This window comes from Ornithodoros turicata, chromosome 3 (genome assembly GCF_037126465.1).
Source record: "Ornithodoros turicata isolate Travis chromosome 3, ASM3712646v1, whole genome shotgun sequence".
Classification (NCBI taxonomy): domain Eukaryota; kingdom Metazoa; phylum Arthropoda; class Arachnida; order Ixodida; family Argasidae; genus Ornithodoros; species Ornithodoros turicata.
This window is the reverse complement of record NC_088203.1, coordinates 39,652,222-39,666,349: the sequence shown is the minus strand read 5'-3', so window position 1 is coordinate 39,666,349 and position 14,128 is coordinate 39,652,222. Positions and strand designations below refer to the sequence as shown.

At 47.4% G+C, this 14,128-nt stretch overlaps 1 protein-coding gene and 1 pseudogene across 4 annotated transcripts in view; one reads left to right on the top strand and one right to left on the bottom strand.

Annotated features, from left to right (window-relative positions):
* Nucleotides 1-1,155: 1,155 nt before the first annotated feature.
* Nucleotides 1,156-8,886, bottom strand: LOC135389353 (uncharacterized; annotated as a pseudogene).
* Nucleotides 8,887-9,921: 1,035 nt separating this feature from the next.
* LOC135388423 (uncharacterized) overlaps nt 9,922-14,128 on the top strand; it is an 84,789-nt gene continuing 80,582 nt past the window's right edge. For all 4 annotated transcript variants that reach the window (XM_064617980.1, XM_064617979.1, XM_064617981.1 and 1 more), the window contains exons 1-3: nt 9,922-10,324; nt 11,576-11,822; nt 13,121-13,334. In XM_064617980.1, coding sequence (XP_064474050.1) covers nt 10,028-10,324; nt 11,576-11,822; nt 13,121-13,248 — 672 coding nt within the window. In that variant the 5' untranslated portion in view covers nt 9,922-10,027 and the 3' untranslated portion in view covers nt 13,249-13,334. The remainder of the gene's footprint in view (nt 10,325-11,575; nt 11,823-13,120; nt 13,335-14,128) is intronic.

The following is a 14,128-nucleotide window of genomic DNA, read 5'->3' as shown; positions in this document are numbered from 1 at the left end:
AACGGCCGCGAACTTCGTCGGGAGGCGAACGACGCTTGTGCAAGCGCGCGTGGCGCCGACCACAGCACGGCAGAAGTCTTGATGGTTGGCGCGCTGGAGCACGGAGTCCGTGAGGGCGGATTCAACAGCAGCCCCATAACGGTGCCAGTTCGTCGACCTGGCGGTACGCCTGAGTTGGGTCCCAGGAGCTCCACGGATGTTGATCAACAGCGGCAAGTGATCACTCCCCAGCGTGTCAGCATCGACTTGCCATGTGAACTGCCGGGCAATCGGGGCGGATACAACCGTGAGGTCCAGGCATGCCGAGACAGAAGACGACGGTACAAACGTTGGAGAACCGTCGTTAAGGAGATGGAGGTCTCGTTCTTCAAACAGCGCTGCAAGGCGTTCCCCTCGCGAGTCAGAGCGTGTGCTACCCCAGGTGACATGGTGCGCGTTAAAGTTCCCACACAGTACATATGGAGGCGGGAGGCGGTCTAGAATGCACCCTAAGTCGTTCACATCATAGGAGACGGCTGGGGGCAGATACACAGAAACAACGGTGAGGTCGGTAGTGCCCATCCGAACCGAGCAGCAGGCGTATTCCCCTCCATCGGTTAGCCCGATGTCCCTGCTCAGAGAGGGTATGTCCGACCTAACAAGAACAGCTGCTCGACTCTTAGCACCTCTGGGCTTGGAGGCGAAGGTGATATAGTTGGAGAGGCGGAAGTCATCACGGATTCCGCACTCCGATATGCACATGAGAGGGAACTTGTGCCTCCAGGAAAATTGACGGAAATCAGATAGCTTCGACTGCAGGCTTCTCGCGTTCCACTGAAAGATCGTTGTCGTTTGGTACTGCACAGCCATGCTGCCAGTGGCGGAGCGGTAAGGGCGCCCTGCTGATCTTAGCGGCTGCTACGCTTAGGGCCGGATAATAAGGTGGGAGCGATGGCGTTCTCGAGCTGTAGGACGGATCTAATTTCAGCAAGTGCCTTGCACTCAGGACAAGCGGCGACAATGGCTTTTAATGCCGCGAAGAGTAGCCTGATCACCACGACCTGCATGTCTCCAGGGTCGTCGTTCGCTCGGATCGGTGATGGCCGGCGGGCCTTCTGAGAGTGGGTCGGCAGCGGGTCGCCACTGGCCTCAACATGCGTTGGCAGAGCATCGCGAGGGTGGGGCAGGGGAGGAAAGTCACTGTCGCTCAATGGAGGGGGCCCACCAGCCTCATTGCTAGAGGCAGCACGGTGTCGTGACTGCAGTCTTCTCCGCCGCCGCCGTCTGCGGTGCTCGCGGCGTTCCTCTTTCTGGACCTTCACCTTTGCCTACCTGGTAACTGCTATTGGAGCGCGAACGCTCCCTTGCAATGCGCCACTGCTGTTTCCGCTTGGGGCAGTCGTTGGATGTTGCTAGCAGAGCCGTATATTAAAAGGGAGTCTGGCCATTGGGAGGAGTCACAAAAAGAGGCTCGACCTGTCAATCACAGTTTCGCTCCTCTGATTGGTTTGCTTTTCACCAAGGGGGTCGCCATGACACCATACTGCCACCCAAAATGGCGACGAAAACAAACACAGTGAAGCGGGGATTTCGTGACAAAAAATTTTCACAGACTAACCTGATTTTACGCTGCAAATGTACATCCTAATATAAATTTCTCGGAAATCAGTTTTAACTTATGCTCATCCATCGATATCTAACTGAAAATAATACGTTTTGTCGCCGGTGTTAGGCCTAGTGAACACGGCGATCACAACGAAATCATAACAAAAACGGCGCTGTGCTGTACAATCTTATTTTTAACAGCTGGATTTCATGGATATAAACATTCTTGCCTCTTATATTCCAACTATTCATGTAGATTTGTTTAAAAATCATACCGACAACAGAATGTGTCCCAGCAGGTGGTTCTGACGGCAGCGGTACAACGACGGAAGCAGACGACAATTCCCGACGTGCCTTACGCTCCCTAGGTGGCGCTTATCAAATTTGCACCAACAATCCACTACTTTTGCAGATTGCGAGAGGTATCCATTTCAATCCCATCCAATCCACTTGCCACCCAAAATGGCGCTGCCCATGTTGGATAGGGGGGCAAATAGTGAGGATAGGCTGATTGATAGCGCCCCATATTTCAAGACTTCATTGGTCGGAAAGCTGAAAAAGTGGGTGGAGCTTCAGGTATAGCCATGACCCATTAATGGCCAGACTCCCTTTTAATATACGGCTCTGGTTGCTAGATGATTGCCCTGGCAATTCGCGCATAGGGGGTCGTCTTGCGGGCAGGCAGAACCGTCATGAGACGTTCCACAGTTTGCGCAGACCTTCTTCCGAAGACAGCACGCAGCAACATGCCCATGTTTCAGGCAGTTGTGGCATTGCGGTGCGTACGGTAGGTAGTGCTTAACTCACATCGTGAGGAGATGAAGACTGATCTCTCGCGGCTTGAGAGTCCCGAGGAATGTGAGCCTCACAGCACCGGCATCCCTCTTTATTCGCCTCGCTGCAATGACCGGGGCGTCAGACCGGATCGCCAGCCTTATCTGGTTGTCGGACAGTGAGGTGTCGACACCGGTGATAACGCCATAGCACGAATCAGCCGGGCGCGGTTCATATCGCACGGACAGGGATCGAGCAGATCCTCTCGAGTCCCCAGAGAGGGCCTTTGGCAAGCGGCGAAATGGCTTCCACCGCGATGATGTTCTTCGCATAGTTCGGTCGTATTTCCTTAATTTTTCCCGGTTGCTCAGACGTAAGGAACTCGGAGAGTCTCAGGTGATTCAGCCTGGCAAGGCTCACAGTCGGGTCCCGTGGGGCAAAGATCACCGTACTTCCCTCAGGAGGGGCAAGCCGCGCCGAGTTCAGACGGGCGGTCTTCCGCGCCCTTTTGCGGACTTCCTCGAACGGTTGGTCATCATCGTCGTCCGAAGACGTGACCATGGCGTTGTCGCTTAGTCGCTTTCGGAGGATGATCGTGCTGCTACTGGAACAGTCAGTGTCACTACCACCGCTGCAGTTGCTGCGAACACTCTCCATTCCCGGGGGAGATGCACAGGCCGTCCCGCGCCTTGCAGCGAGGCAGGGCCTGCTGAAAGCCAGGCCTGGATGAGATAAAACAGGAACAGAAAAAGAGAGAAGCGAAAGAATTGACACAAAAATTACGGAGCAGGAAAGCGCACGCCAAAACACTTCGTCGTCGTCCCGAATAGCGTCGGCTCATTCACGGACCTAGTGGGGTATTATCTCGGATTCCCAGGCCGCTCTGCAGTCCCTATAGTGTCTGCAGGAACTACAAGTGCTGGCAACCCTGTAGTTGCTGATTGATTGATTGATGAAAACTACACGCAGAGGTAGTGGCTGCTGGACACGACATGTTCTTTCAATGAATTCCAGGACACTGCGGCATACCTGGGCATGATGCGGCCGATGCTGCTGCACGCAGAGCACATGAGAAGCGTGCGTCATGGCACAGGAACAGTAAACGCTTTCTTTACAAGCGATTTTGCAGTCCATCACGGGCGCGGCAGTCTTTATGGTAACGTGCTCGTTGACGTTTGCTGTGACGTGCGATCCGAACATGCAGTGATGGGCAGTAACTACTTTGAAAGTAGTTTAACTACAACTACTAACTACTTGTATTAATAGTAATTGTAACTACAAACTAACTACTTTTTCAAACGGTAATTAAACTACAGCTCCAACTACTACAAAGTAGTTTCAATTACTTTTGCAGCTATACATTTTCGGTACAAGGCATAAATATTGGTGGGAGGTAGGTAAAATGTTTCACTGGTCATAACTCTTCAATTAAGAACACCAATGCGGAGATAACCGTGCACTAGATTATGGCGCAAGCCAGTATACAGAGAGAGAGAAACCAGAAAAGGACCACAAATTTTATCACCAGACCTAATGTGTTCAGGTGTATTAACACCTGTGGCACACACACGTTGTGCTTAACACCATGGAATGTCAAGCACCTTGTATATTTAATTTGCTTACATCTGGCTTCAAGTAGGGAAAGAATAGCTACACAATACCATATCAAAACGAGAAACGGGCACCACATTTAATCAAAGAAGATATTCTTAATCAATATGATTACAAACAAAATTACAAGTTGTATTATAAAAAGTCTAATATTCCTATACGTGAGAACCATCAGTGCAACAGCGGGAAGTTCTGATAGTTGTATGTAATTAAATGCGAACAGCACAGACCCTGGAATACCATGGGACACGAACACAAGAGGAAATAAAATCTATACCACTACAAAGAAGTTATTCTTAATCAAAACAACAGAGGAGAATAATCTATATCATTTTAACTATCATAAAATCATTCTCGTGACACAATCTAATCGAACACTATACAATTTTCATTCTAAGAGACACTACAAACCTTACTTTGTTTTATGAATCCAACACAGAAAATAGTTGGGTAGAAATCCAGCGAACCGGTAGAATGTAGGAAGGGAGTTGCCTCAGGACAGAAGCCGCCGATATTTCGAACAGAGACTGTCCTTCTTCTGGGCACCGTAAGAACAGTCTCTGTTCGAAATATCGGCGGCTTCTGTCCTGAGGCAACTCCCTTCCAACACAGAAAATATATATGTTAAAAATGAACTTCACCACATAGCACGCTCCTAGCCAACAACCAGCTCTGACGATACCTGCACTGATTTGTGAAGACGGGTGCCGATAGATGTATGTAATTAATTGTGAACAGCACAGACCCTGGAAGACCATGGGACAAGAACGACACGAACACAAGAGGAAATAAAATCTATACCACTACAAATAATCTATCATTTTAACTATCATAAAATCATCCTCGTGACATAATCTAATCGAACACTATACAATTTTCATTCTAAGAGACACTACAAGCTTTACTTTGTTTTATCAACACAGAAAATAGATATGTTAAAAATGAACTTCACCACATAGCACGCCACTATAGCCAACAACCAGATCTGATTATATCTGCCCTGATTTGTTGAAAACGGGTGCCGATAGATGTATGGAATACCACGGAACACGAACGACACGAACACAAGAGGAAATAAAATCTATACCACTACAAATAATCTATCATTTTAACTATCATAAAATCATCCTCGTGACATAATCTAATCGAACACTATACAATTTTCATTCTAAGAGACACTACAAGCTTTACTTTGTTTTATCAACACAGAAAATAGATATGTTAAAAATGAACTTCACCACATAGCACGCCACTATAGCCAACAACCAGATCTGATTATATCTGCCCTGATTTGTTGAAAACGGGTGCCGATAGATGTATGGAATACCACGGAACACGAACGACACGAACACAAGAGGAAATAAAATCTATACCACTACAAATAATCTATCATTTTAACTATCATAAAATCATCCTCGTGACATAATCTAATCGAACACTATACAATTTTCATTCTAAGAGACACTACAAGCTTTACTTTGTTTTATCAACACAGAAAATAGATATGTTAAAAATGAACTTCACCACATAGCACGCCACTATAGCCAACAACCAGATCTGATTATATCTGCCCTGATTTGTTGAAAACGGGTGCCGATAGATGTATGGAATACCACGGAACACGAACGACACGAACACAAGAGGAAATAAAATCTATACCACTACAAATAATCTATCATTTTAACTATCATAAAATCATCCTCGTGACATAATCTAATCGAACACTATACAATTTTCATTCTAAGAGACACTACAAGCTTTACTTTGTTTTATCAACACAGAAAATAGATATGTTAAAAATGAACTTCACCACATAGCACGCCACTATAGCCAACAACCAGATCTGATTATATCTGCCCTCGATTTGTTGAAAACGGGTGCCGATAGATGTATGGAATACCACGGAACACGAACGACACGAACACAAGAGGAAATAAAATCTATACCACTACAAAGAAGATATTGTTGATCAATATGATTACAATCAAATTACAAGTTGTATTATAAAAGGTCTAATATTCCTATACCTGAGAACCATCATTGCAATAGTGTGAATATCTGTCATAACCTTTCGAGCGCAATAGGGAATCTAAGTTTCATATTCCAAAATTACACAACTTTTAATTAATCAAGTTCTTATTAATTGAACAGCATGGAGGTAAGGAAATAACGAGAAACAACACAATCAGCAATTAATAGTGGGGCAAACGTGCGCACCATCCAACACATAGACAAATAATAGCTAATCAATCTATCAAAAGGAGAAATACTTATTACATTATAGCACAGACTTAACGCTGAAGAACAGAGGAAGACTTTAAGCGGCGCCACGTAAACAACAACACAGGAAAATAATCTATCATTGGACAATAAAATCATCTTCATGACTTAATCTAATCCAACACCATACAATCTTCGTTCTAACGAACGCTGCAAACCTTGCTGGAGGTATCCAAGGCATAGAAAATATGCACTATTTTCATCTCGGTTTTCACTCTTTTTTCAAATCCGGGAGACTTTACGTCTCTATCTATATGACCAAAACAAAGCAACTCCCATACTTTATCACTCAAAGGGTTGGGGGCTGTATTCCTTCCTCCAGCAAACAGGGCGCTCTCGATGTCAGATAAGATAGTTCAAAGGTTGTATAAGTAGTAATTTTCGCGAGGACCTATTTTTCGCGAAATTCGCGAAGGCCCGTTTTTTCGCGAATTTAAAGTCCCGCGAAATGTTCGAACCAATGACAGAAAAATACGTGAACGAAATCTGTAAGAAGTTTGGCCCAGGACGCTGAGGCAACTTATGTACACAGGGTTTCTTATACGCTATTACACTGCATTGTCTCGCAAAGTGTTCAGTTCGCCGCTGCAACTCCAGACTGTTGTCCAGCCCTCATGTACAAATCCCGCGATGATGTAGGCGTCCCGTGATTCCAGTTCATTGTAAGCCTGGATCATCCAGCAAGCGTTTATGCACTCTGCCACACGAATAGACCTTTGTAAAAGTTGCCGCATCACTATCGAGTGCCAATCGCTCCTGCTCGATGCGATGAAAAGAATGACGGGAGACAGGGCAATTCGGCAATGACAATGACACAGATAAAAGTCGAGTAGGACCCCTTAATCGTAACCCTTGCAGTCAGAAGTGCTCAAAAGGAAGACAAATTGAACGAGTTACCCACTGATGATACCTTTTATTAGCTTCTTTCAGGAAGTTCAAAGTGGATGGTCCCTAAGATGCAGGGTGGACGCAGCGCGGTACCGCGAATTTAAGGTTCCACGAGTAATTGCCTGATCCTGGCTTCTCACAAATTCGCGAATTATCGAGCCCGCGAATTTAACCACTTATACAGTATATTTTATTGTGCAGCGCAAATAGATGCCGATATTATTCGCGGGGATCACTATCTTTTCGTGTCCTTTCCTTGAAACGGAATATATCGTCAAAGTGTATGACAAGTCGGCTGAGTTTGTACGGATGCGACGTTTTATTGAACATGTAGAGAAAGTCCAAATTATTAAATGGTAGCACAATAATCATTCATCCCCCCCCCCCTTGGATTTGCTACTGCTCCTATAGGTAGGGATATCTTCCGTGAAATTGTCCACGTTTTGGATTCCTTCATCAGCAGCAGATGTCTAAGAACCAAGGGTGGGTCCTATGGGGTCGCTGTCCGATGGCTAATACTCGGCGCCCGTCCGTAAGAGCACCAAGCATTTGCAATTACGAAGAATAATAACGCTTGACATGCGAACGCATGGTGTAAAAAATTTAAAGAGAGCTCTCTCTCTCTGTATTTATTTATTTTTTACACCATGCGTAGTTGCCTCCTCATTCGTGTTGCATCGTAAGAAGCATTGTGATCTGAGGCAGCGAACTCATTCTTTTGCCCGTGTATCGGGTTACACTGCTTCTTACAAGTTCACTTCAGCATCTTTTTTGGTTCTACACCGTCTTTGATAATGCGTTTGAAAGTGATTATAATGAGGCCTACCCTCTGTTGCAAAAACGGCCTCACCGTTTTGGAAAATGTGGTTACCATCGTCATCTAAAACAGGCCAAACAGATTCTACCTTTCCATCAATTTCGGCCGTGAAAAAACCGTTTGCTTTCGTGACAAAACAAGCAGACGACAGTCTACTCCACTCAGCAACCGTGTAAGAAAAAAAAAAAAAAAAAAAAAGAAGCGAAAAACGGGGAAGTTCATCAAAATGCTTAAAAAAACAGAAATGGGACACTGAAACCACCTCCGGTGGTGCAGCGGTAACGCGTGCGCTTGGAGACTGGGAGGTCCGCGGTTCGAATCCGCGGGCCGGCTGTGCCGTCTGGGGTTTTTCCTGGGTTTCCCTCAGATGTGTAATAGGCGTACGCCGGCACAGTTCCCCTAAAGTCGGCCCATGGACGCAGCTATCCTCCCCCCGAGCGGATTCCGCTCGTTCTTCCACTCCACCCCTTTTCCTCTCCTCCTCTCCACCACCTTTCCCTTCCCGGGTTCCTCCCAACGACACTCCTCCTCCTCGGGACACTGAAATCCCGGGCGTACGGCTTCACGATCGGCCTGTTCGACGACCCACGCTGCGGAACCTGCGGTGTCCAGGAGAGTGTTGGCCACCTAATCACCCGCTGCAGTACCCGCTTCTCAGAGAGATCTTCTTTTTCAGAACTTGTCCAGCGCCGGCATCACCGACCACAGCCTGGTTAACCTGGTCTACCCCATGGGCCCACGACACCATCCCCGACGTATCCAGATGCAGCTGCTGCAGTTCCTGAGCTCTACAGGCCTGGACACCCGCCTGTAGCTGCCACCCTCCGGACGCCCACGGCCTGACGCTGCTTAGGGCAGCGTAGGACCCCGGACCTGCCAGGACACCAAGAGCCACCCGTGACCCTCAAAAGGACCACCTCACCAGCTGCCATCGCCACCCTCCACTGTCTGACGTCACCCACGGCAGCGTAGGACCCCCAAGGTAGAGCCCTGCGCGGATGAGATTTTTAGCATCCGCATCCGACCCGCACACGTTATCCGCGTCCGATACGCATCCGCAGCATACACAACCATTTACGTCCGCATCCGATCCGCAAAATCCGCACGTTTCGAAGGGCACGTAAAGACCGCAGGAAGCATATGTTGGTATAATTTCGAATGCTTCCATGCTGTTACGGAAGTACTCACGACGACAAGCAAAGGTAAAACCTTTCAACAAATGCGATATGGAGAGACTTCTGCAACGCGTGGAAGGCTACCTCGCCGGTGCTCGCGTGGTTCGGATGCCAGAATGCCTCCTCTCCCGTCATGGCCGTGCATGGTCAAAGGTGAACCCGAGCATGCGCTCGCTGTCGGCGCGCAATACAAATAAATTGCGGGTCGAAAAATTAGAGCACGCGGTACATCCGCATCCGACCTCGAGCCATCAGCATCCGATCCCGATCCGCACACCGCAGGAAGTGCTAAATTTTCATCCAAATCTTCCGCTTCCATTCACGGTTCACGCCGCTCCACGCCGCTTTCATCCGCTTCCATCCACGGATGGTGCAGGGCTCTACTCCAAGGACCTGCCCGGACCCTGAGAGCCTCCCTGACCCACCCAGACCTCCAAGACCACCCCTGCAACATTGGACCCTTGCCACCCCGACCTCCCCTGACTGATTCCTTCTCTCCTCTCTCTTTCCCTCCCCCCATCCCTCCCCTTTTCCAGCGGGAGAAACTTGCCGTCGGTGTTGACGTGCTGACAGGCAGACATCTCCCGTCTTCCTATACGCCACTCCACTCCACTCCTCTCCGGAAACTGAAATTCAATACACAAACAGTGAAGTTGCAGTTTTATTTTCAGTGCTTTACTTTACGCGTCCTCCATGTTGTCGTCTGCTACGAGCTGTACGGAACGCTGCACGAAGGATACTTTGGCAACACTGGGTGCATTGTTATTGTTGAATCTGAACGAGTGCCCATTCGGTACGGAGCACGTGGTTTTGTCAGCTTGCTTGCTGGTATTAATTTGCTTCTGCAACACTGCTTAGTGCTTGTGCTCTTTATTTATATCCCAACTGAATCTTCAGAATGTCGCGGCGCTGTGCTGTACCGCGTTGTTCATCGCAGGGGGCAACCTTCCATGCGCTTCCGAGGAGGAACCCCCGGAGACAGTTGTGGCTCGATGCTTTGTGGCCACAAGGGGACTTACCCTACAACCTGAACATAGTTGTGTGTAGTGAGCATTTCACAGCGGACTCATTCATAGCTAATACGCTGAATGCTGCGGCTGCAAAAGAAGCTGGTATTGCGTTTTCACGGACGAGGCTAACGAGCGATGCAGTCCCAACGCTACGCCTGAATGGGGACGACGTGCAATCTTCTGACGTAAGTCCACATGTGTGTTTTTTTTAATGCCTCAGCATTAGAATTGTACGAAAAAAGGCGCCGTCTAATCACGGTCTAATACTACACGAGAGCATGGAAAGAAAGCGCAGTATTGGATCTCGAGGGTGCACCGTCCCCTACCTCGTCCCAGTCCTCATAACTCCATGCATCAACACATGACATGACAACTGATGACAGCCTACGACTTTTAGTTACTTATTTTGTACTTTTTTTTTTCATTTCACCGTGGCCATGGCAGTAGTATTTACTACTGAGAGCGTCCGCTTATGAATGCGACATTGGATGATGGTTACGCCCATCTTGAGTTGCTGGACTCGGAGTGACTGATGACATGTTCCTACATGCTGTTTTAAATCTTACAAGATGTGCGTATCCCAACGACGTAAAATTACTTGTGTAGTATGTACGCGTGACACCGAAGCAGCACTTGGGCAAAATAGAGTGCTGGTAGAACCGGACGGGCTGTCCTCCCGCAGCTCTGTAACAACCGTTCCATTAAGACGCCGCCGAAGGCATCAAGCTGAGACTGAAGAACAGAGAATGGAACGTTTAGTAGCCTTACGAGAAGCCAGACGTCGAAAGCGTGAAGGTGAAACCGAAGGCGATATGAACCAACGATTAGCAACTGCCGCTGAAACTCAAAGGCCTCACAGATACGGCGAAAGCGACTAGCAAATCCTTCTGTACAAGAAGCAGACACCGTGGAGCTAGAGGCGGCAGGCTGATCCTACTACGCGTGAAGTAGAAGCCGAGGCAAGGCGACGAAGGCACAGAGCTCAGATAGCGAGGCGCACAGCAGAGTGGGATGGGGAGATGTGACGGATTCGGCGACGTTACATGAGTACAACAAAGGTCTTTGAACACGGCTTTCAGCAGAAGCCATTTGTACATGTGTGTTCAGTTTGTGAGCGTCTTCGGCACAAGAATGACCAGAGCGTAAGTACTTTGTCCTACAAGATGCCTGTGTGTCGAGGGACTTGATTAACTTCCGTACATATGATGTACATAGTGCATTGAATGTGAAGGTGCCCCCGAATGTCCTAAAGAGTGTGCCTAATTCCGAGGCATTTAACTGGCATGAATTTCATTGATCGCTGCCCCAATTTTTCCCAGGAACATGGCCCGGATGTGTGCTTTGTGTATGCACACCGGAATGCAGAGAATAGTTTTTGGAACTCTGTGGGACAACTTTCTACAAACGATCGTGACATATTGAATGCACTTTTGCAGGAACCCGAGAGCGAATGTTTTGAAGTGATCGAACAGTCGCTCGGTTGCGCACTGGAGAACAATGTCAAGATGATCCCTCATGGGGATCATACGTACTCTTTGAGCTGGGACAGCCGCGGAAGTGATGACGGAAACGATAGTACCAGTGCGAGCGGATATGACGAAAGCAATGGTGGCGAGCCAGAGCCAGACACTGTGTCGGTGTCCACTGAAACTGATGCTTCACTGATAACCTCAAAAAATAAAGGTAGGTGGAAAGTGTCGCAAACGTTAAGGTTCAAACCCCCCGAAATCATACCTTCGGTAGTGCATCTGGGAAAGCGAAAACTAGGATGAAATCAATTTCCCTCCTGAAGTATGTTTTTTGAAGGGAGACTTTGGAAGAAAATCTGTTGCAGGCTTGTGTTACTTTTACAATTATCAATGTGTTTCGAACACAGTCACGGAATACCTAGCCTGAAAATGGCAAAGACGTCACAAAAATGATTTTTGAAATGTCAGGAGCGGCAGCTGTGAGCCGTCATCGAAAGAACTTGTTGCACGCAACACTGGGTGCTTGTCGTACATCATTGGGCATGCGTCTGCTTGATTTGTGCTTGTGTGCATTCAACGCCTTGTAGTTTTCTTGTTGTTTTTGTGCAACAGTGAATGATGAAGGAGGTGGTCCGAGGTGCTTTATCGAAACTTGTGGTGACAAGTCGATTTCTGTGTCCGGTTTTGCTTATTTTGGCTCTTGAGACACGAAAAACGTGCGGCCTCGAGTGGGAGGCATCATTTTCAACAGCAATCCGGCAGCCATTTGTAATCTGAAATGTGTGAGATCGGAGGACTTCTGATGCACGAGCTATTTGTCTTCCAACATTCCAACAACGAAAAGTGTTGCAGAGCCACACTGTTCATGCGCTGTTCCCGGATGCTCCTGTGTTCACTCAGCGGGGTGCGTACGCAAAAACAAGATTCAAAGAAATATGAGTGCACAAGGTAGTGCAGATATTACTTCCCGTGATAATCATAACAATTTTGATAGAACTGAAAGTATATAGATATAGATGAGCCTCTGAAGGAAGACTCATGATATGCGCGGAATACCTGTTCAACACGGATGCTGATGTCCAACGCTGACGCGGAAGAAGCTTTGTTGCACTCGTCAGAGTTGGACGAAAAGGATACGTGGTCGTAATGACCTGAACCCACGATGGAACACTGCTCCTAAACCGCTATGACCAGCCGCGACACACACGTACGTGTGCCGTTTCTACTGCTTCTGCATATCCTGTGACATCATACGTTGGCTTCATGCTGGCGCTCTGGGAAAGGGAAGTTCTGGACACTTCCTCCCTCGACTGTGGTTTGAATTTAGATTAGCTGATATTTCCGCATAATACATCGCGTAAGAGGGAAACCATTCCCATGGCCAGTATTTTGGGAGCCAATACGTACCGAAAGCGTTGTGCAACACTTTTTTTTTAAAGATTGTTCCGAAGTCTCCCTTGAACTCGCTCTTGCCCTTCAAAGTTTTTCATTTCTAACTCTAATGTGAAACAGGTACGCAAGTGAATTTCTGTGTGAAGGCGCTCGCCACAGTGGGGACACAGACATACATGTGGTTCAAGTGCAACGCATGCAAGGGAAGCTGCCGTTTTGCCACGGCTGTCCATCCAGGGGTGAGATGAACACATGAGGTGAGCAACACCCATGAAGCAGGCGCCAGGTCCCAAACCAGATTCCAAGGAACTAATGCTGATCATCGAACAAGCAGGTGCAGTATCTTCAAAAGAGTTTGTAGTTTGATTGTACACTAAAGATGGGTGCGTGGGCATTTCACATTCACAAATACCATGGTGAAGGAAGAGCCAGGTAGCAAACAGTTATCTGAAGAAAGAAAGAAGAACGAAAAATTTTTGAGAATGATGTGATCTTGGTGCATACTTTGATATGAATGATGTGCGGCAGTCTTAGGAGTCCTGGTATTAAAACCCTCCAGCTTCGCTCAAAACTGTCAGCTGTGTCTGTCATGTCAAAAGTTTAAATACTGTACCCCAGAATTTGTAACCCATCAGAAAATTTTCTGCTGCAGTGTACAGTGTGCACTTATGCATAACAAGCTTAACCTCATGGATAAATAGATTGATGCCATTAGTGCACAGGAACAATGCTATATGTCGCTTTTAGTGGTCAGATGACACTCATCAAAACCTGTGCTCTTGCAGCGCTTTTTACAATGTGTCGCACGCACGTTATATACTAAAAAAGAACAGCAATAAAACGGCACCTGCAACTCATGATTGGCTGGTATAGGTCTCAAGGACAGAATGGTTGCTGCTAGCAAGTGTCGCAGTGTTGAAAAAATTAGGCAGTTATTCAAATCGGGAAATCAGGCACAATTGGGCATTTGTGCGGTCTCCCCACTGGTCCACACTTCTGTCGTCCCCGTACTGTGGGAGCTAGTGCTGACAAAGATAACCCTCTCCAGCGCCTCTAGGTCATGCGTATAGGCTGTTGTAAAAAAGTTCCATTGGGAAAGACACAAACCTGCGCATTTCAATTTGGAGA